General features: G+C 55.7%; 1 protein-coding gene across 5 annotated transcripts in view; it reads right to left on the bottom strand.

The window, feature by feature from the left end:
- PIP5K1C (phosphatidylinositol-4-phosphate 5-kinase type 1 gamma) overlaps window positions 1-18,986 on the bottom strand; it is a 52,671-nt gene extending 33,685 nt beyond the window's left edge. For 2 of the 5 annotated variants that reach the window (XM_045804383.2, XM_087867392.1), the window contains exon 1: window positions 18,812-18,986. In XM_045804383.2, coding sequence (XP_045660339.2) covers window positions 18,812-18,905 — 94 coding nt within the window. In that variant the 5' untranslated portion in view covers window positions 18,906-18,986. Of the gene's footprint in view, window positions 1-1,219; window positions 2,804-18,811 lie in introns of those variants that run through there. The other 3 variants (XM_087867394.1, XM_087867395.1, XM_087867393.1) reach the window with 2 other exon arrangements.
- Between the last annotated feature and the right edge of the window lie 1,591 nt (window positions 18,987-20,577).

Genomic DNA, 20,577 nt, shown 5'->3' with positions numbered 1-20,577 from the left:
GAAAGAAATAGAATTTTAACTCCTCTGTCCACCTTAAATTCCTTACATTCAAAAAAGCATTAAATATATTTAACTGCTGGATTATTCAGTCATACAAATAATGGAGTGCCAACCGGTGCTGCCTAGGGACAGACCCCGAGCCCACGACGCTCAGGGAGGGAACCAGACACAGAAGGCCCCACGGCATGCGAGTCCACATGTGTGACACGTCCGGAACAGGCTCATCCATGGATGGGAAGGGGGCTCATGGGGACCAGGGCTGGTGGGGGGAATGACCGCTGACGGGGGCAGGGTTTCCTTTGGGGAGGTGGAATGTTCTAGAACTAGACAGTGGTGATAGCAGCACGGCATAGCAAATATAGTAAAACCCATGGAATCACGTACTTTAAGAGGGTGAATTTTTTTAAATTAATTAATTTATTTTAGACAGAGAAAAAGAGCAAGAGAGCACATGAGCTGGGGGAGGGGCAGAGGGAGAGAGAATCTCAAGCAGACTCCCCGTTGAGCGTGCAGCCCCCTTCAGGGCTTGATCCCATGACCCCGAGATCATGATCTGAGCCAAAACCAAGAGTCGGACCACTCAACCAACAGAGCCAGCCAGGTGCCCCAAGAGGGTAAATTTTCTGATATGTGCATGCATCTCAGAAATGAATCCCTTTAGCTGCAACCACTGCCCAATGAAGCACACCATCCAGAATGTTCTCCGACTCCACTCCTGCTGGACGTCAGTGCTGCGAAGTGAGAGAACAAGCGGCCCAGATCACGCCATCCCCTGCATGGAGGCCAGAGGCGCCAGATACCACCTGACCTAATGATCTTACTCTGCAACCACCATTTACAGGCAGGGAAACAGGTTTGAAGAAACTCACCCAGGTCAAAAGTGAAAAACCCTGTGATCACATCTCAGAATCCAGAAAGGCATTCAACAAAATTCAACACGAATTTCATGTCTGAAAACTACTAGAAACTAGAGAAACAAACAGAAACGGGCTGGTGGGGGAGAAGAACTGCTTTACTTGAAAACATAGTATGAAGTGAAAACCCCCGGCAAACACGCGACATTCACCGCAAGAGGAGGAGTACAGCTGAGAGCTACCACTGCCATGGGGACGCCGGCCAGTGCAATAAGACAAGAAAAAAGAGAAGGAACGGAGATTAGAAAGAAAGACAACATTTTAGAAAATCCAAGAGAACCAACTGGCCAACCATTAGAACTAACCGGAGCAGAGCAGGTGGCTGGCGATTCACCCAAGGTCATGCGGCATGAGCGCTGAGGAGAGGCAGAATTTGGGAGCTTCTGCCCTTTGTACCCACCACCTGCTTTTTCTCCAGCTGCCTTTCCCTGGTTTCATGCTTGGGTTAATTTTTATCTGTCAAATGTCGATGGCCCTTTCCAATGAATAGATGCTGGGAAGATGCCCCATCCTCCAGGGGCACTAAATCCCCAGAGCGGGGAGGGCATGTGGGGGGATGGGTGGACGGAGGGGTGGAGGAGGGAGGGAAGGGGGGATGCATGACGTAAGCACAGCACAATGTCAATGGTAGGATCCAAGTGGTACAGAGTGAGCGTCCACTGTCCCATTCTTTCAACTTCTCTGTACAGTTGAAAATTTTTTTTATGCAATCTTTTCCCTCCAGGTTAAAGGTGAATTTTGACTTTGGCTGCCAAGTGTTTTCAAGCTCAGGGGAAACACGGTTTTTGAGTGCATTCTGCCCGAGGAATATGAGTGATCACAAAGGACACAGCAGACATTATGCAGCGCCAGTGTGTGAGGCACTGTGCCACGGGATTCACACATGTTCACTCGGCATACCTTCCAGAAAGCACCTTCCCACCTCAGGGCCTTTGTGTTCACTGTGCCCTCTGCCTGGAATGCACTATCCCTCCATCTCCGCCTGGCTGGCTGCTGTCCTCCATCACTCAGGTCTCAGCCTCCTAGAGGGACTGTCCCTTCCCACCCCTAACCTCCTCCCACCCTCCACCATGCCCATTTTATTTACTCATGACACATGTCATTGTCTGAAGCTAACTGCTTTATCGCCTTGCTCCTTACCAGTAGAGGAGAGACCAGAACTGTCTTGCTGACGCTGCTTCCCCACGACCTGGCCCAATTCTGGCTCGCGGTCCGAGCAGCAACCACAGGCCAAATGGAGCTGGGCGGGGGATGCTGGGATGGAGAGGTGGGCATTGGTTGGGGAAAGACCCCAGAGGGATGACAGCCAGGACAAGGAGATCCCCAGCTGCAAGAGGGGAGGACTGGGGAGGACACGAAGCTGGGGGCCCATTCAGGCGCACAGTGCGCCCATCACTGAGATGGGCCGCGGAGGAGGGACACCTGGATGTGTCCGCATGCTTGGGGGCGGGGGCTCGGAGGTGGCACGTCCAGAGCAGAACAGTGCCCCACACGTAGGAGGGGCTCCACCCATGTCTCTGTTGAGGACTGGAGACACCCTGGGAAACGCTGCCCCTGGCCAAAGGAGAGGGCGGGGCTGGCCCCCCAGCCCCTTGCCCCCAAGGCATGAGGGAAACCCACCTCTGACCCCCCCAGCCAGAGGAGAACACTGCCTGTGGCAATGGCCTCAGCAGCGGCAGGACTCAGGCAACAGCCGAGAACTTCAAAATAGAGGGCAAGCCTCAGACCGAGGCTTTGGGATTCACAAAGCAGTTCTCTTCCTCTTGGATGGTTTTTCCCTCTCACAGGTTTGCATTTTTCACTCTGAGCCCCCTGGAAGAGTGAATGGTGTCAGGGAAGGAATTACAAATTTTCCCTAATAACCAACTTCCCAAAGAATATTCTGTTCGTCCCTACCCTCCCTCCCTCCCTCGCTCATTCCAAACTGTGAGGTCTCCTGCTTGCTGGGCCCTGCTGTGGGGATGAGATGCTGTGGAGGGGCTGGCATTGTCTAAACACGAGGCTCAGAAACAAAAGATTTTAAGCACCTAGAAAAGCACAACATAACATAAAAAACACCAGCAGGTCAAACAGATCTTTTCTTATTTATCCCTTCAGTCAGGGGTCAGCAAATATCTCCCGGGAAGGACCAGAGGAGGCCTGGGGAGGCAGGGAGGGTGACCGGGGCAGAGGGGAGAGACATAAAGGTGCTCTCACCCAGGGCAGTCCTGCCCCATCTGGGGACATCTGTGGTTGTCACACCTGGGGGGCTCCTGGCATGGAGTGGGTGGGGGCCAGGATGCGGCTCAGCTCCCCACCACTCCTGGGACGCCCCCACAGAATGACCTGGCCCTGTGTCCACAGTGCTGGGGACAGACTCTGGAGCTGCTGTGGGGTGAGGAGTGGGGGGGGGGGACAGACTCCGGAGACACCGTGGGGGGTGTGTGGTGGGATAGACTCCGGAGCCGCTATAGGGGTGTGCAGTGGGGGGACAGACTTTGGAGCTGCAATGGGGGGGCTCGGGAGGGAGACTCTGGAGCTGCTGGGGGGGATGCAGCGGAGGGACAGAATCTGGACCTGCTGTGGGGGGGGGTGCAGTGGGGGGACAGACTCTGGAGCCGCCGTGGGGGGGTGCAGTGGGGGTCAGACTCTGGAGCCGCCGTGGGGGGGTGTGCGGTGGGGGGACAGACTCTGGAGCCGCTGTGGGGGGGATGCAGTGGGGGGAGACTCTGGAGCCGCTGCGGGGGGTGGGGGATGACAGGGGGCGGGTAGGACGCGGCTGTCAGTACGCTCTAGGTATTAAGACATTTCAGGATGGAAACATATCGCACTGTACTACCCTGTCTACGTGTGCTCTGTCCCCCGCAGTCCGCCGGAGCAAAGAGCCACAGCACGTACACGTCCCCGGGGCTGGGCTGATGCCTGAAAGCCACATCTCCAACCTCCTAACACTCCCGGGAGGTAACGGTCCCTGGACCCACTGTATAGCTGGGGAGACTAAGGCTCAGAGGTCTGGGCCAGTTCAAGGCAGCAGTGCTGCGGGGGTCTCAGAGACCTTGCCTGCACCCTGAGTCCCTGCAGACTCACTCCTCCCACAAGGACTGGCTCCCAGGTTGGCTCAAGGCAGCCCAAGCTGGACTGTCCTCACGAGCAACCAGAAGCTTCCTCGCAAAGCCCTTCTGCGGCTTTCCCTCCAGGCCACGTTGCTGCTCCTGACTGTGTTCCCCAGCACCGGCCCGTTGTCCTGCAGCCATCGGGTCACCTGTGTGACCCCTGGCACCACCCTGTCTACTGGGCCCAGCACAAGAGCTCCACGCCAATCCCCCCGTGTTTGCTGCCTGAGTTCCACTCTGCCCCAGGCACAGATGCTCCTGGTGGCGTGCGCTCCGAGCCGGCACCCCCTTCTGCCAAGCTCGTGGCATGAGGTGGTCCCTCTGCCCAGTGTCACCCACACCATCACAGGGGCAGAGGGTGACGGCTCCTCTTGCACGGATTTGGACATTGGGGTCCCAGGCTCACCCTCCCAGACCTAGCAGGCAGCTGTCAGCAGCCTGTGCCCCCCACCCCCCAGCCGGGAGTCTGCTGTCGCACCCTCGGCTGCTCAGTCTCCTTCATGCCCTGGGTCCTGGGCCATGCACGCCAGCACATTTCCTCCCCGCCTTCCCTCTGCTCGGTGAATGTCTTCCCCATGCCCATCCCGGGACCTCGGGGTTCTGGGTCTAGCTTCTCCTGGCAGCTCCCTCTGGAACCCACAACGCCACCTTCAGGGCCCTCTCAGCTCGAGAGAGAGCTCCAGAGGACAGGCCACTTCTCCCTGTCACCCTTAGTGACCCCCGTACCAGCTCCCAGGCACAGAGCCGACCTCAGTGTGCATCGCGAAGTGAGAAACCCTGGGGGGCTGTGTGGAGGAGGCTGAGGACAAGCACTGCCGGGAGCCTCAGGGGAAAAGCAGGGGAAATGGAGCTCTCGCATGTTCCCTGAGCTGGACACCTGATGAAGGGATGAATGCCCAGCAAGGCCGTGAGCTCCCCACCAGGCCTGTCCTGGGCAATGCCTCTCATCTCTCTTCTTCAGAGGGGGAAACTGAGGCTCAAAGAAGTGGGATTAGGATGTTCTGTGTTCAGACAGAAGCCTAACTCACTCTGCCGGAAAAACAAAGGTGTGTGTGGAAAGGGGTATTTTTTAAAAAGATTTTATTTATTCATTTGAGACAAAGAGATACAGAGAGAGCGCGAGGAGGAGAAGCAGACTCAACGCTGAGCAGAGCCTGACTGGGGGCTCGATCCCAGGACCCCAGCATCATGACCTGAGCCGAAGGCAGACGCTTCACCGACTGAGCCACCTAGATGCCCCGAGGGTTGTTTTTTTTTTAAAGATTTTATTTATTTACTGTAGCGAGCAAGAGCGAGCCAAAGGGGTGGGGGAGAGAGAAAGCAAGAGAGAATCTCAAGCAGACTCCCCACTGAGTGGGGAGCCTGACACGGGGCTCGATCTCACAATCCTGAGATCACGACCTGAGCAGAAACCATGAGTTGGACACTTAACTGAGCCACCCAGGCGCCCCCCACCCGGCTTTTTAAAAGATTTTATTTATTTGAGAAAGTGGGAGGAATATTTGTTAATATAACTCAGGCCAGCAAACTATGCCCTGCAGACTAAACCCACCGTCTGTTTCATAAATAAAGTTTTATTGACACATAGCCACGCCCACTCATTTGAATCTCTACAGCGGCTTTTGCAGTACAATGGCAGAACTGAACACTTAGAATGGACACCATCTGGTCCTTCACAGAAAGCCTGCCAAGCCCTGACCTAACGGAAGAGGTGTGATGAGCTTCAAGTCTGGCTGCACCTGGGGTCCCTGAGGACTGTCTCTCCACCTGTCAGTACGGCTCTCCTCCCGGCAGACCCCACCAGGCAGGCGCCTGATTGTCCCCTGTAAAGTCCCAGGGTAGGGCCCTGCAGGTCAGGAGCCTGAGGCCTGGGTCCCCACCCATCCCTGGAGCCAGCAGCACTCTGCCTAGGTGTGGGGGATGGGGTGGCCAACGCTGGACACGCAACCGCAGACCTCCACTGAGGAAGGGGCCTGTGGATGAGCCAGATCTGAGGACGGGGGGACAGAAGCGCGGCTGGGGCGAGAGTCCCGTCCCCCAGCAGGTGCCCGACGGAAGATCATGTGCTGTCTCAGGACCAACGTGTGAGCTTTCTTGGCCCAGTTTTCTTCCCAGATATATTTTTACTCCCCGGAAGCCAGGGATGGGCGGCAACACTGCACTTGAATTCTAAAATGCCAGGAGCCACCGACGCGAGCCAGGGCTGCTCAGCAAGGGCCCCCTTGGCCTGGGTCTCGTCACTCAGGCAGGCGTCTGCCAGTCCGGCTCCAGGCGGACGGTGGGAACCTGGGGCTGGGCATTCTCTCAACATGGCAGTCATTTCCCAGGGTGGGCCAGCCTCCCCGGCAGGCTGGGGAGAATCCTAGGGATCCGTATTTGTTTTATACGGAGGCTGAGGGGGCAGGGCCAGCCAGTCAGCGGCGAGCCAGGCTAGAACCAGGCCCCAATGCCCACCGGGCTCTGGGATTACCATGGGAGCCCCTGCACCTCGAGGGTCCCTCTGCGTCAGGCATGTGCTCACTGCACCTGTTCTGCAGATGAGAGAGGGAGGCTCCGAAGCCAAGCAAGCTGCTCGCTGGGGTGGCCAGCCTCCAGGACGGGCTCTGGTGGGCTCGACCCCTTGGTATCCACACTCTTCTGCAGCAGCCACAGGTGTGATCGACAGGGTACGGCTGAAGTGAGAGCGTGTGGATTCCGGCAGAGGTCAGACACTGCCGCGTTCCCTTGCTCTTGGATTGCTCGCTGGGGGACAAGTGGCCTCCATGCTGTGAGGACATGTAAGTGGCCACCTGCTACCAGCCACACGAGGGGGCAGCTCGGGAGCGGCTCCTCCAGCCCCAGTCCAGCCTTCAGATGAGGCAGGAGGCTTGCCTGTGACCTGATCTGAGACCCTGTGCCGGAACCCCCAGGTCGGCCACCCCCGGTCCCAGACACACAGACACCGTGATCTGAGAATCCGCACTGGAACCCTCCAGCTCGGCCACCACCGGGTCCCGGACACACAGACACCGTGATCTGAGACCCCATGCCAGAACCCCCCAGCTTGGCCACCCCCGGGTTTCGGACACACACACCGTGATCTGAGAATCTGCGCTGGAAGCCCCCAGCTCGGCCACCACCAGGTCCTGGATACACAGACACCGTGATCTGAGAATCCGCACTGGAACCCTCCAGCTCGGCCACCACCGGGTCCCGGACACACAGACACCGTGATCTGAGACCCCATGCCAGAACCCCCCAGGTTGGCCACCCCCGGGTTTCGGACACACACACCGTGATCTGAGAATCTGCGCTGGAAGCCCCCAGCTCGGCCACCCCCAGGTTCCGGACACACAGACATGGTGAGATAGTAAACAGGTGCCACTGTCTAAAGCCACTGTATTTTGGGGTAATTTGTTTCACAGCAATAGCTACCTGATACACCTGGGGTTTCCACACGGTCCCTGAGTACAGATGAGGAGAGTGGGTTGGCAGATGTCTGCACAGATGGCCTCCCTGCCTCCCCCTCCGCTTTTTCGTCCTTACTCATTCCGCTCCTGCCACACAGCTTTCTCGCATGTGCCGGGCACAGTCCTGCCCCAGGGCCTCTGCACACCCTTCTCTGGTTGGGATGATCTTCCCCATCTCACCATTCAGGCCTGGATCAAAAGTCTCCTCCTCAGAGAGACCCTCCCCGCACGCCTGGCTGAAGCCGGCTCCCTAACCCATTCTCGGCCCCTTATCATACCTCCTACTGCTGGTCAGTTCAAACTTTCCCCTTATTCCTTTGGTCTGCCAGTGGCTGCTCCCTTAGAGGCCAGGAGCCTCCTGAGGGCAGCAATCACACCTTGCTTCACCGTGACCGCTCAGGGAGGCCTGGGCCCGGCACATGGCAGGGCCGCCAGCACCTCCTCCCTGCTCCCTGGTGGTGACGCCGGGAGTCCCGACAAGCTCTGAGGGCCAGGGCACTAAGGGCTTGGCTCAGGAGGCAAATGGGGGAGCAGGCGCCTCCGGGCACAGCCTGCTTTGTGTCTCTAACCCCTGAGCCACCAACTCTGACGGCCCAGTCAGCTCCGGCGACCGGCTAGAAAGTAGTAGGAACGTGGACACAGTAACAAAGAGCTAACGTCTGCTGACCGTGGGGCCGGCACCATCCGGCGCACCTACGTGTGACTCATCAAACCCTCCCAACAGCCCTGTGAGGTTGGTACTCTGGCTACCTACATTTGACGGAGCTGGAAGCCGAGGCTCCGAGACGCCAGCCAGCTCACTGGCCTGAGGTTACCGAGGAGAAAGTGGGACTGGATGGATGTGATTCCGGGCAGTCAGGCTCCAGCCTGAGCCAGAAGCACACGGAGGGAAGGAGATGGGGAAGAACCAGCCATGCTAGAGGCAGCAGAACCTCCCAGGCAGAAGGAAGAACCAGTGCAAAGGCCCTGGGGCAGGACTGTGCCTGCAGAGTTGGGGAATCAGCACAGAGGCCCATGTGGCTGGAACAGAGAAAGAAGAGACGAGGACAGCGATGGGACAGAACTTGCTGCCACTGTCACTGTGAGGACCCACGTGTGGCTGGTTAAGATGAGGCTCTGTCTCCAGCCCTTCCCAGACTGAGGGCCTCCTAGAGGCAAGCCCCGGATCCACCTTGGCCCCTGCTACGACTGGAGGCCAGGCCAGGGCTGGAGTCTGATCCAGTGGTTGAATGAATATTCATGCCACCCGCACGGCTCAGGAGAGCGGGACAGGGTGGGCATCCTCGCCCACCTGATGCTGGCCTCTTCCTGGGCTCCTTCTGGGCTCCACCAGCGACGGGCTTCCCTCCAGGCCTGGCATACAGTAAGTGCTCAATAACGAGCTGATGAGCAAGCAGAATGAGTGACAAGCATGTACACAATGGAACATTATATGGGTTTTAAAAGAACACAATGGCTCTGAGCTACACTGATAGGGACTCAGAGACGAGCCAAATATGTTAAAAGTGAAAAATGCAGAACAGAGTTAAAATTCACATCTCCTCATTTCTTTTCTTTTAAAAATTTACTTATTTATTTTAGAGAAAAAGAGAGAATGCAGGGGTAGGGGCAGAGGGGGAGAAAGAATCTCAAGCTGACTCCCTGCTGAGCGCAGAGCCCATGCGGGGCTTGACCTCACGACCCCGAGATCATGACCTGAGCCAAAACCGAGTCAGCGCTGAACCGACTGAACCACCCAGGCGCCCCTCACATTTCCCCATTTCAAAACTGACTACAAAGCCACAGTAACCAAGACAGTGTGGTCCTGGTATACAGACAGACAAAGACATCACGGAGCGGTCCAGAATACGTCAGTGAGAACCCAGAAGTAAACGTGCATGTTCACAGTCCGCGGATTTCGACAAGGGTGCCAAGACCACTTAATGGGGAAAGAACAGTCTCAGCAAACGGCTCTGGGACAACTGGACTCCCCCGCATGGAGAATGAAGCTGGACTCGACCTCACACCATATGCAGAAGGGACTCAAAACACAGCAGAACTCTAAACCAACATAACAGACGCAACCATAAAGCTCTCAGAAGAAAACGGGTGAGTGTCTGTCACGTTGGGTCAGGCCGTGGCTTCCTGCATAGGACAACTGAAACAGCAGCCACTGAAGGAAAATAAACTGGACTTCCTCAAAATTAAAACGTTTGTACTTTGGGGCGCCTGGACGGCTCGGTGGGTGGAGCATGCGACTCTTGACCTCAGGGTTGTGAATTCAAGCCCCATGTTGGGCATGGAGCCTACTTTAAAAATAAATAAATAAAATAAAAAATATTTTTTAAATGTTTGCACTTCAAAGGACACCACCAAGAAAGTGAAGAGACAACCTCTAGAATGGGAGAGAATATTTGCAAATCATAGATCTCAGAAGGGAATAGTATCTAGCATACACAAAGAACACCTACGAGTGAATGAAAAGAAAAATAACCCAAATGAAAAATGAGCAAAGGGTCTGAACAGAACACATCTGCACAGATGTACAAGCAGCCAACGAGCCCATGAAAAGATGCCCCACATCACTGATCGTCATGGAAATGCAGATCAAAACCCCAGTGACAGCACTTCACACCCACCAGGACGTCTAGAGTCAAACAAACACACAGGAGCAAGGAACGTCCAGGATGTCAGGAAATCAGAGCCCTCACGCACAGCTGGTGGGAAAGGAAAGGGGGGCGGCCATCGTGGAAAAATCTGGTGGTTCTTCAAAAGGTTAAACTTCGAGTTTCCACACAACCCAGCACTTCCACTCCTGGGCGTCTACCCAAGAGAAATGACAACATCAGTCCACACAAAAACCTGTCCACACGTGTTCGCAGCCACACTATCCGTAATAGGCAAAAAGTGGAAACCGCCCAGCGTCCATCAACACACACAAACGGATACACGAAACACGCTCCGTCCTTATAATGAAACATCACTCAGCCAGGAAGAGGAGCGAGGTGCCTGCACATCCTACCACATGGATGGACCCTGAGCACACGACGCCTGTTGAGGGAAGTGAAGGGCGAAGGCATTCTAAGGGGAAGAGAGCACATGCAAAGGTCCTGTGGGAACAGGATGGGATGCATCAAGGAACAGCAAAGAAAGGGTTTGGTGTGGCTGGAGGGGAGGGTGCACCTGGGGGCACTGAGGATGGAGGCAGGGGGTAGTCTCTGGGGACAGAGCCCTGACCAGCAGCCTACCCTTCCTCCCCCACACGGACATCTGTCCTGCTCCCCCCACCTCCATCTCACTGCACAAAGCAAATACATTTCCAGAGTGGTAAACAGGAAACTTGCAAAGGATGGGGGGGAGGGTGGCCATTAATCCACAACTCGGCAGGCCTTAGGCCAGTGGACAGTTTTCTAAAGCCCCAGCATTCAAGAAAAAGAGAAAGAAGACTCTAGAACTTTCACCACCCTCGCCACAAACACGGTTACACACATGTCCGTGCCGAGCGCAGGCCTCCCACCCAAGTCCAGGGCCTGAGGCTCGAGAGCATCAGGTGGGCTTCCTGAAGGGGCAGGCGGAGGGCCAGCGCTGAAGGGAGTGGAGCAGGGGTGAGGCCCGCTCACAACAGCTCAGGTGGAGGGCCTCAGGTGGTGGGGCCGGGTCCGCAGAGCGACGTCAGCCTTGTCTAATCGGGGCCCTGGGAGACCCGCGGCCCTGACGTCTGAGTGTGATCCCGGGCTGAATCCCAGCGAGGAACAAAGACTACCGTCCAGGACGACTTTGGATTAACTGGTAAAATGTACGTCCTGACTGTGGACCGGATCAATGTTAAACTTCTTAAACTTGACCCCCACACTTAGCGAAGAGAATATCCTCGCTTATAGGATACACAGTTGCTCCTTATTCACAGAGCCCGTACCTGCAAATTCACCCACTGGCCACGTGTAGCCCCAATTAATACTCATGAACCTTTCACGGTCACCGGTAGACACACGCAGGGGAGTGAAAAATCTGTCACCTCCACCATGTGTCCAGCGGAGGTCACTCCACCTTCCTGTTTCACCTCCTGTACAACAGACAAGGGCCCGATCCATGGCCTACTGAGTGACTACTGTCGCTGTGAATTTTCAGTGTTTACAGTGGCCCCCAAGCGTACAGCTTAAGTGGTCTGGGGCTCCTGAGCCCAGAAGCCTGCGTGACGCACCTTAGAAAACACACGCGTTAGACAAGCTTCCACTGGCCATGAGTTCAGTGTTAGTGAATCAACAATACGTAGTTTACGAAGAGGCTTTAAACAGGGGCGCCTGGGTGGCTCAGTCGTTAAGCGTCTGCCTTCGGCTCAGGGAGTGATCCCGGCGTTCTGGGATCAAGCCCCGCATCGGGCTCCTCCGCTGGGAGCCTGCTTCTTCCTCTCCCGCTCCCCCTGCTTGTGTTCCCTCTCTCGCTGGCTGTCTCTCTGTCAAATAAACAAAATCTTTAAAAAACAAAAACAAAAAACAAAGAGTCTTTAAACAGAAACACACACACATGTGGGCACCTGGGTGGCTCAGTCGGTGAAGCGTCTGCCTTCCGCTCAGGTCGCGGTCCCAGGGTCCTGGGATCGAGTCCCGTTCTGGGCTCCCTGCTCGGCACGAACCTGTTTGTCCCTCTCCCTCTGCCCCTCCCCCTGCTCATGCTCTCTCTTGCTCTCTCAAATAAATAAATTCTTAAAAAAAAGAAAAGAAAAGAAAAGAAACACACGCATGACACAAGCTTCCATGTTGAAAATATGATGACCAGAGGCTCACGGGGACCTAACCCTGTGTTCCCGCAGGAGCCGTGCTCCAGGATCCGCGAACTCCGTGTTCGCAGTGACTTCACGGGACAGAACTGCTGTCAGAACCGACAGAAACCGGCCACACTGATGCGTCAGGATGGGGCATCGTGTCTGCAGCGGACTCACAAGTGACCCGCATCTCTCTCTCACGCACGCACGCACACACGATAACACACGTTCAGTAAAAAGATAACGTAATGTGGTGAAGTGTTAGCAGCTGGTGAATCTCGGCTCAGGGCTTAATGCTGCAGTATGCATGCAACTTTTTCTCCAGGCTTGAAAATGTTCAAAATAAGATGTTAAAAAAGAAAAGGTAGATATGAACACAGAAAACCACCTGGAATGATGGTTATCTCCTTGAGAAACAGAGAGGGCGAGACAGAAATCTTCCCTTCCTCCTGACCACAGGTCTGATTGTTGCTTTTTTAAAGGAAACATGTTATTACTTGTAGTTACAGACTTGCCTGCTGCAAGAACCAGGCAGATGAGTGGGACAGAATAGAAAGTCCAGAAATAGCCCAGCCACGTGCAGGAATCTGGTATGTGATAAAGGTGGCATCTCAAATCAGGGAGGAAAGCAGATTACCCAGAAAGTGGAGTTGGGACAACCCTGAGCCACCTGGAAAAACGTGGAACAGTAAACTCTTGACACCTTGTGCGAGGATAAATTCCAAATATAGCCAGGCTTTAAGTGCTTTTTTTTTTTTAAGTGAAACTACAGAAGCACTAGAAAAACCAAAATCTCAGAACAGGGAATGCTTTTCCACCTGTGACACCAAAGTGAGAAACCATAGAAGGAGAGACTGATAAATTTGACCACATAAACACAAAAATACCTGCCTGGCATGAATTATTCTTTTAAGAGAGATGGTAAAAGACTACTTACACTTGTGTCATAAATTAAAAACAAAAACAAAAACCTTTTACGATATATAAAGAGCTTCCACAAATCAATAAGAAAAAGACTGGGCCAAATGAATATGGGAACGATACAACTACCCAGTTCCCAGAAAATAAAGGGAGCTCTGAGATGTGAATTATTAAATGTGAGAACAGAGACGAGCAATGAAAAGGGGACTGGCCCAAGCACACCTCGGGGTCCTTCGTACACAAATCCCCAAACCGCACCCCACTTCCTTCAACCTTCAACGGAAACCCCACGCATCCAGAATAAAGGCCAAGAAATGTGTGCACGGTGCACGCGAGACAGAAAGCAACTGTGACAAAATGTTGGGGGTTCCTTTTTCCAACCAAAGCCAGAGGCTAGGTCCCCAAAATGCCTTCACACTGGCTCAAGCACATGGGGCCCCTCGGGCTGGACGCCAAGCCCCCCAGGGTGGCCTGGTGGAGGAGCGGGTGCAGGCCCCTGTGCTAATCCCCCACGTCAGTAATCCCCACACGTGGGCAGTCCGCTGCTTCCGGCCCTGCTGTCCAGGTGGCAGCGGCAGGCAATCCCCAGTGGGGTCTCAACCGGCCTCGTCACGAGTGGGGACATGTGGCTTGGTCACAGCAGTAGGCAGTGCAAGCAGGAAGGCCTGGGAGCCCGAGACCCCCCGGAGCTTGGGCCTCCCTGGCTACAAATGACGTAACTGTCATCCAGAGAGCACTACCCCAGGGCCGCGGGCCTTCCCCTGTTCCTGTCCCCTGAGTCCTTGGGTCCCCGCTGCCCTCGCCTTGAGAGGGGCTGAGATGGGGAGTAGGAACTTCACCTGCTCAGAGGCACAGTGTTGGTGGCCAAGGCAGGGTCAGCCCCGGGTCAAGACCGAGGTCAAGATCCTGCCTGCCCCTCCTGCATCAGCATGAGCCTGCTGGAACTTGCTCCTTCCCGAGCCCTCCCCACCCTCCCAGACCAGCTCCAGGGCACAGGCCAATCCCTCCTGGGTTCCTCGGCTCCCTCACCCCCCTCCACCCCCACAGCCTCCAACCAGGCCCCCAGCACGGCTCAGCACAGTTCACCTGGCACCTGCCCCGGGAAGCTCCTTCCCCACCAACCGGCCAGAGTGCTGGGCCAGGGCCCCCCCAGAGCCCTGCATGACTGGCCCTGCCTGTTTCAAGGCCCCCAAAACACGGACTTTGTTTCCATGGATCAAATGAATCAAGCTCGTTCCTACTTCAGGGCCTTTGCACAGGCTAATTCCTCTGCCTGCAACACTCGACCCCCCGTGGCTGCTTTTCTCACTTAGGCCACTCCTCCCTGACCACCCCAGCTGCAGCCGGTCTTGCACTGGCATCACCATGACACTCGTTTCTTCTCCTCTCTACGTGCTCACCACTGACCAGCACGCTCTCACTCAGGGGATGGCAAACATTTTCCGTAAAGCACAAGACCGTGAGTATTTCTGACTCTGCAGGCCATAAGGTCTACAAGCAAAAGTCACAGACAACATGTGAGCGGGTGGGTGTGGCTGTGTGCAAATAAAATTTTACTGATGAAAACTGGGGATGGATGGGACTTGGCCCCAGCAGCCAGGCTGCTGACCCCTGATCCTATCTGTTTACTTCTTCGCCATAAGAGCCGCGAGGAAGCCGCCCGGAACCCCCACTGGCCCACGGCAGGTGCTTGACCAGCGTTTAATGAGCACTGTCCGAGGACAAAGTACGAAGCACCCACATGTCCTCGTGCGCCCGGAGTCTGACAGCAGACCCTAGGTTGTGGCACATTCTGCACAGAAGCAGAGGACATGAGCCCTCTGGAACTCACCCATCCATCTGGGGAGGGACAATCCCAGTGCCCACACAGAGCTGGCTACTTGCCAGGGGCACTTCGCAGGGCTTACAAGTCTGTCCACTTGACTCAGCCCGATGAGAAAGGCACACTCATCACGCCCATCTCACAGATGGAGACACTGAGGTAGCTGTCGCCCTGGCTGGCAAGGATGCATCTGGGATGTGGTCTAGCTCCCAAGCCCTCTCCATGGAGGGGACTGAGCTGTCAGAGGTCAAAGCGTCACATCGTCAAGAAGCATCTAGGGCTGAATTCCAACTGGGAGATTTCTGCCTCCAAGGGACACAGCCGACGAGCAACAAGGGGTGAGGAACCATTGGCCCACAACTACCGAGGAGGCCTCTGCTGACAATGCCCCACCCGAGCCCCGTGGGCCCTGATGTTTTTCAAGAGCACCAGGCCTTTGCCTGGGCTGCGCCGTCTTCCTTTCTCTCCCTCAGGCCTCCCGCCAATGTTGGGGGAGGCCTCACTGGGAAAGAGATATTTGAGAAAAACTGAAAATAGCTAAGGAAGCAAACAACACAGATATGAAGGATGAACGTTCTAGACAGAGGGCACATGCGCAAAGGCCCTGGGGCAGGACCAGGCCTAGTATGTCAGAAGAACAGCGAAGGGGCCTATGTGGTGGAGCAGAGTAGGCGAGGGGGAGAGAGGGAGAAGGGGAGGGCAGGTCATGCAGAGCCTCATGGGTGGGTGCCCTGGAGGGCCGTGGGCAGAGGAGGGTGGGACCTAAGTCAATTTTTTATGGGAGCCTTCTGGAACGAGCTGTAGGGAGCATGGAAGAGACAGGGGACCAGGCCAGCAACAGACGACAGGGCTAGACCAGGTGGGGCAGAGAAGAGGGAAGAAGTAGGCAGACTCTGGGTCCATCTTGAAGATAAAACCAGCATAATCTACCACCAGATTATATGTGGGAGGGGGCTGGGGGGGCTGGGAGTGAAGCCAACTGTTCTGTGATATCATGCAAGCAGGAAGGACAGGAGGGAAATGGTTCAGAAAACCAGACCGCAGCTCAGGCCAAAAGCCCACAGGCAGATCACAGGTTGCAACAGTTGGCCCCGTGAACGTATCCAAGGCCCCAAAAGCCAGAGGAGAACCCCACCTGGCCCTTTCTGGACCAGTCCTCGGGAGCAAGGAGCAGGGCATTTAAAGTAACCAGATTCTAAACTCCAAGATACCATTTCACCTTCATCAGATTGGCTAAAATCAAGGAAGCTGGTAACATTTGGAGCTGGCAACACTGTGCTGAGGGCCTCTCTCGTTCCCTGTCAGACCTTTCTGGAAAGCCAGTGGGCATAAGATAACAATTTTCAATCTGCTCGCCACGGCCTAACCATTCCAAAGCAGGGACTTTAACTGCTAGAAGTTAAAGCGCCACAGTGAGGGGCCCTGTTCAAGGCTGTCTACCACAGCATCGCTTGTTAACAGCAAAAGGTGGACTCCGGAAGCAGCCAGAATGGTCCTCAGCAGGACGGCTGAACCAGTAATGGCTGGTGCCTAAAACAGGCTGTCCCGAACGGTCCTCAAGCACATTCAACATGCTGCCCCATGCTAACTCAGGTAAGGCTCAGGGAGGCTCCTGGCCACCCCCAAGCAGGTATATGCATCATCCCATTTTACAGACGGGGCTACTGAGGCTCCGAAAAGTCAAGGCATTTGCCCTTCAAGGTCACACAGCAACTGAGTGGAACCCAGGCAGTATGACTGGGCATTGCCCCCTCTTAACCATGGCACCATATTCTCTCTCTGAGAAAGTAACTGATACCAACATGGGGAGAAGCAGCAGCAAGCCAAGTTATGGAATAACAGAGATCAACGGTTCTCACCTAGGGTGACTGTGTCTCCAGGGGACATTGGAGATGTCTGGGGACATTTATGGTCATCACAACTCAGGGGAGGTGCTCCTGGCACTGAATGGGCGGGGCCAGGGCCAGGACGCTACCTCCAAAACAAAGAATTTTCCAGCCCAAAACGTCAACAGTGCCGAGGCAGAGAACCCCTGGTGTGGCGTGGAACCATCTTGGCGAAAAATAAGCAGACATGTTTATGGATTTCTACATTTCTATGAGCAGTAGGAAAAGCCTGGACGGTTATTACCCAAACTTAGGATTGACATCAGGAGAAATGAGTTTGGAAGGGGGGCAGCAGCTCTTAATTTTAAAGTGACTGAAATAAACGATCTGCTGGGGGAGTCAGATTTCTGCGGATTTTGGTGACAGGCAGTCAGGGCTGGCCCCTTATCTTCCAGGTCCCCGTGCTTAGACCCAGCGACGGCTGGGGCCTGGGACCTTATCTGCCCCCATCTGGCTCACTGAGCCCCTAATAAAATAAATGTCTGCTATGCGGCTGTCTTGCGGTCACTGAGTCTTGGGCTGTTTCGTCTCTGACCAGCCCCAGTCGGAGGGCTGATGGTGGAGGTCAGGGGTCTGATAAAAGGAGCGTGGCTGGGTTCCCGAACCATGTCTAGGGCTAGCCGGGCCAGGGCACCAGTCCCCAGCCAAGAACAAGGGCGAGGCAACCGGATGGTCAAAGGAAGCGGGTCATCTACCAAGCGCTTCCAGATGGCAGTAGGGACAGAAGCAGCGGGAGCCTTCCAGAGCCTGGGGGGAAGCTCTCTGGCCCTGGTGCTCCCTCTCCAGACGTTTCGCCCAACCCCCCCCTCCGCCAGCCACACAGCATATCCCGGCTGCCAAGGAAGCTTCAGGAGGCCTGGGGGAGAAGGAGGACGGATGCCGTGTGGGTGTCTGCAGGGCCTCTGCTAGCGAGGGCTGCCTGAGGAGAGCAGGGGCTCCTGCAGATCCGGAAACTTCTGTTTGGAAGCTTGAGAATGTGACCCAGAAGGAACCTTGGAGGAGAAGGGGCCATTCCTCTGGGCAGTGGGCCAGCTCTGCTGCTGCCCAGGGCACAGCCGGCAGGGAGCCAGTGGGGCTGGGCCGAGCCACCTCGCTCCACACACCTGATGTTCTAGACGGTGAGCAGTGCCCCTACACACCAACAACAGCCCTCCGGTGTCCAGGGAGAAGCTGGGGGGGGGCGCCTCTTTCTCCCCACCTGCGAGATGTCATGTCCTCAGCCCCCTCTTGTCATAAGGAGGTAAACTGAGGCCCAGAAAGGCAATGAATGGCCAGTGTACTAGAAACCGGGTCTGGTGACTCCCACGAAGAGAGATGAGATAGTCAGGACGCTGGCCCAGATGGCCTCAAAGACCCCCGACCCACCCACCCTGGCAGCTCCTGTCCTTCACCACCAGAAGACGTGCCCACAGGAGTGATCCCAGAAGCTGACCCCAGCGAGGCGGGCGGCCCAGAGCAGTACGTCCAGGAAGGGGGGGCCCATCTGGGACAGTGTCACCTCCCTGCCATGCCCACCGTGGAAGCATGGCCCCTCACCAGAAGGGGGGTGCTCCACCGTCCCACATACGGAAAGCAGCGCCCCCCCCCCCCGCCGCCAACAAGACTGGGTGGGATGCCGTCCCCAGACGCCCTCAGCCGGAGGCAGCGCGCCCACCCACCGCGTGGCCTCATCCCCCCTCCGCCCCGAGGTGAGGACCCGCGTTCCCCGCACGCCTCCAAAAGGGGCTGCTTGCCCCACGGCCTCCCAGAACCGGGCCCTGCCCGCTCCCGCTGAACCCCCGGGAAGGGCGGCGCCCCCGCGAGCCCCCCGCGCGGGGCGTCCCATCCCCCCCATCCCGCGAGCGCCCCCGAGTGGAACGTTCTGGCCTCCCCGCGGCGGGTCCCGGCGCCCCTCCGGCGCTCGGGCGGCTCCACTGGGCCTCGGCGTGGGGAGGCCGGGCGGGCCCACTCGGGGAGCGGCGAGGGAGGGAGGTCCGGCACTGTTACCTGCCGCCGCCCCGCTCTCCGCGGCCCAGGCCGCCTCCGAGGTCACGGCCCCCGCCTCGGCGCTCTCCGCCTCGTCCGGCACCTCCAGCTCCATGGCCGCGCGCGCGGACCGGCGGGCGGGCCGGCGGCCGGAGGCTGCACCCGAGCTGCGGCCGCCGCCGCCGCCGCCGAACAACAACCGCCGCCGGCTGGAGGGCGGAGGGAGGGGGCCGGGCCCGGGGAGCGGGGGGGCGGGCCTGGGGGCGGGGCCAGCGTGCGCCAGCGCGCAGCGCGCGCGCGCCGCCGGCCGGGGCTCGGGGGTGGGCCTGCGTGCGTCCCCGCGTCTCGAGCGCCCCCACGCGCCCAGGGGGTGGGAGGGCGGCGTCATGCGCGCCGTCTAATCTTATTGCTAGAATATTATCTCACGTCATAAACGCAAGCTGTCTACAATTAATCAACTACTTAACATCATATTGCAGATGACACTTACTTATGGTATATGCTTTGTCAAAGTAGTAGTTATAATGACGTAATAAGTGATGTAATAAGTCAAAATAAATTTGATTTGTACTAATAAGCACAGTGTATAAATTATGTGGTATTAAGATACAGGCATACTAATGTCGTTGCGGGACAAAAGTATGATATTATTATAATAGAGATAATGTTGATGTATAATGTGCAAGCAATGTGCAAGCGTCATATATAATATATAACACTACGTATAATATAATGGTAAGTAAGTTACAAGTAACAATGTAACCAAAATGTCAGGCTAGATGCTAAAGCCTCTGCAAGCAATCTCTCCAAAAGTCAGGGATCTAATTCTTGTTTCCTTTTTTTTTTTTTTTACTACAAATACTTTCCCAATACCTAATATAGAACATAACACCTAGAAGAAAATAAATATTTGGTAGTATTGATCAACCAGATGGGGACTATTCTCATTTCCATTTTACACACAAAGAAAACAGGAACTCAGAACGTTGAAGCCACTTGCTGGAAATCACAAAGAATCATGCTGCAAATCAGTGCATTTACGTCCTGTGTTAAGAATAATTGTGTTCAGCGGCGCCTGGGTGGCTCAGTTGTTGAGCATCTGCCTTTGGCTCAGGGCGTGATCCCGGCGTTATGGGATCGAGCCCCACATCAGGCTCCTCCACCGGGAGCCTGCTTCTTCCTCTTCCACTCCCCCTGCTTGTGTTCCCTCTCTTGCTGGCTGTCTCTCCCTCTGCCAAGTAAATAAATAAAATATTTTTTTAAAAAGAATAATTGTGTTCATGGGGCACCTGGGTGCCTCAGTTGGTTAAGCATCTGCCTTCGGCTCAGGTCGTGATCTCAGGGTCCTGGGATCAAGCCCTGCATCGGGCTCCCTGCTCAGCGGGGAGCCTGCTTCTCCTTCTCCCTCTGCCTGCTGCTCTGCCTGCTTGTGTGCTCTCTCTCTCTCTGTGAAAGAAATAAAACCTTTAAAAAAATAATTGTGTTCATATTGTCATTAAAGTTGAATGGTGAACTTATTAATGGTATGGATAAGTGATTACTAACTCTGAGGTCATGATTCAGGGGGTAATAAATGTTGGCATTACTAGTTTTGTTCATGACTAACAATTTCTGCTGGGGGGCGAGTGGGGGAGTCTGGGTACCCACGTGGTGAGGGACAGACCTACGGTGTTTTCACCCAGGCCTGTCTGACTCTGGAGACACGGCCCCTCATCACTGTCTGCGGTGCTTGCCAATGGGGTGATGGGGAATCAGGAAGATGGAGCAGGTCACAGTCACACCCAGAG

This window comes from Ursus americanus, chromosome 14, assembly GCF_024610735.1.
Source record: "Ursus americanus isolate L20-20 chromosome 14, mUrsAme1.1.p, whole genome shotgun sequence".
Classification (NCBI taxonomy): domain Eukaryota; kingdom Metazoa; phylum Chordata; class Mammalia; order Carnivora; family Ursidae; genus Ursus; species Ursus americanus.
The sequence above is the reverse complement of the archived record's forward strand: the minus strand, read 5'-3'. Positions and strand labels throughout refer to the sequence as shown.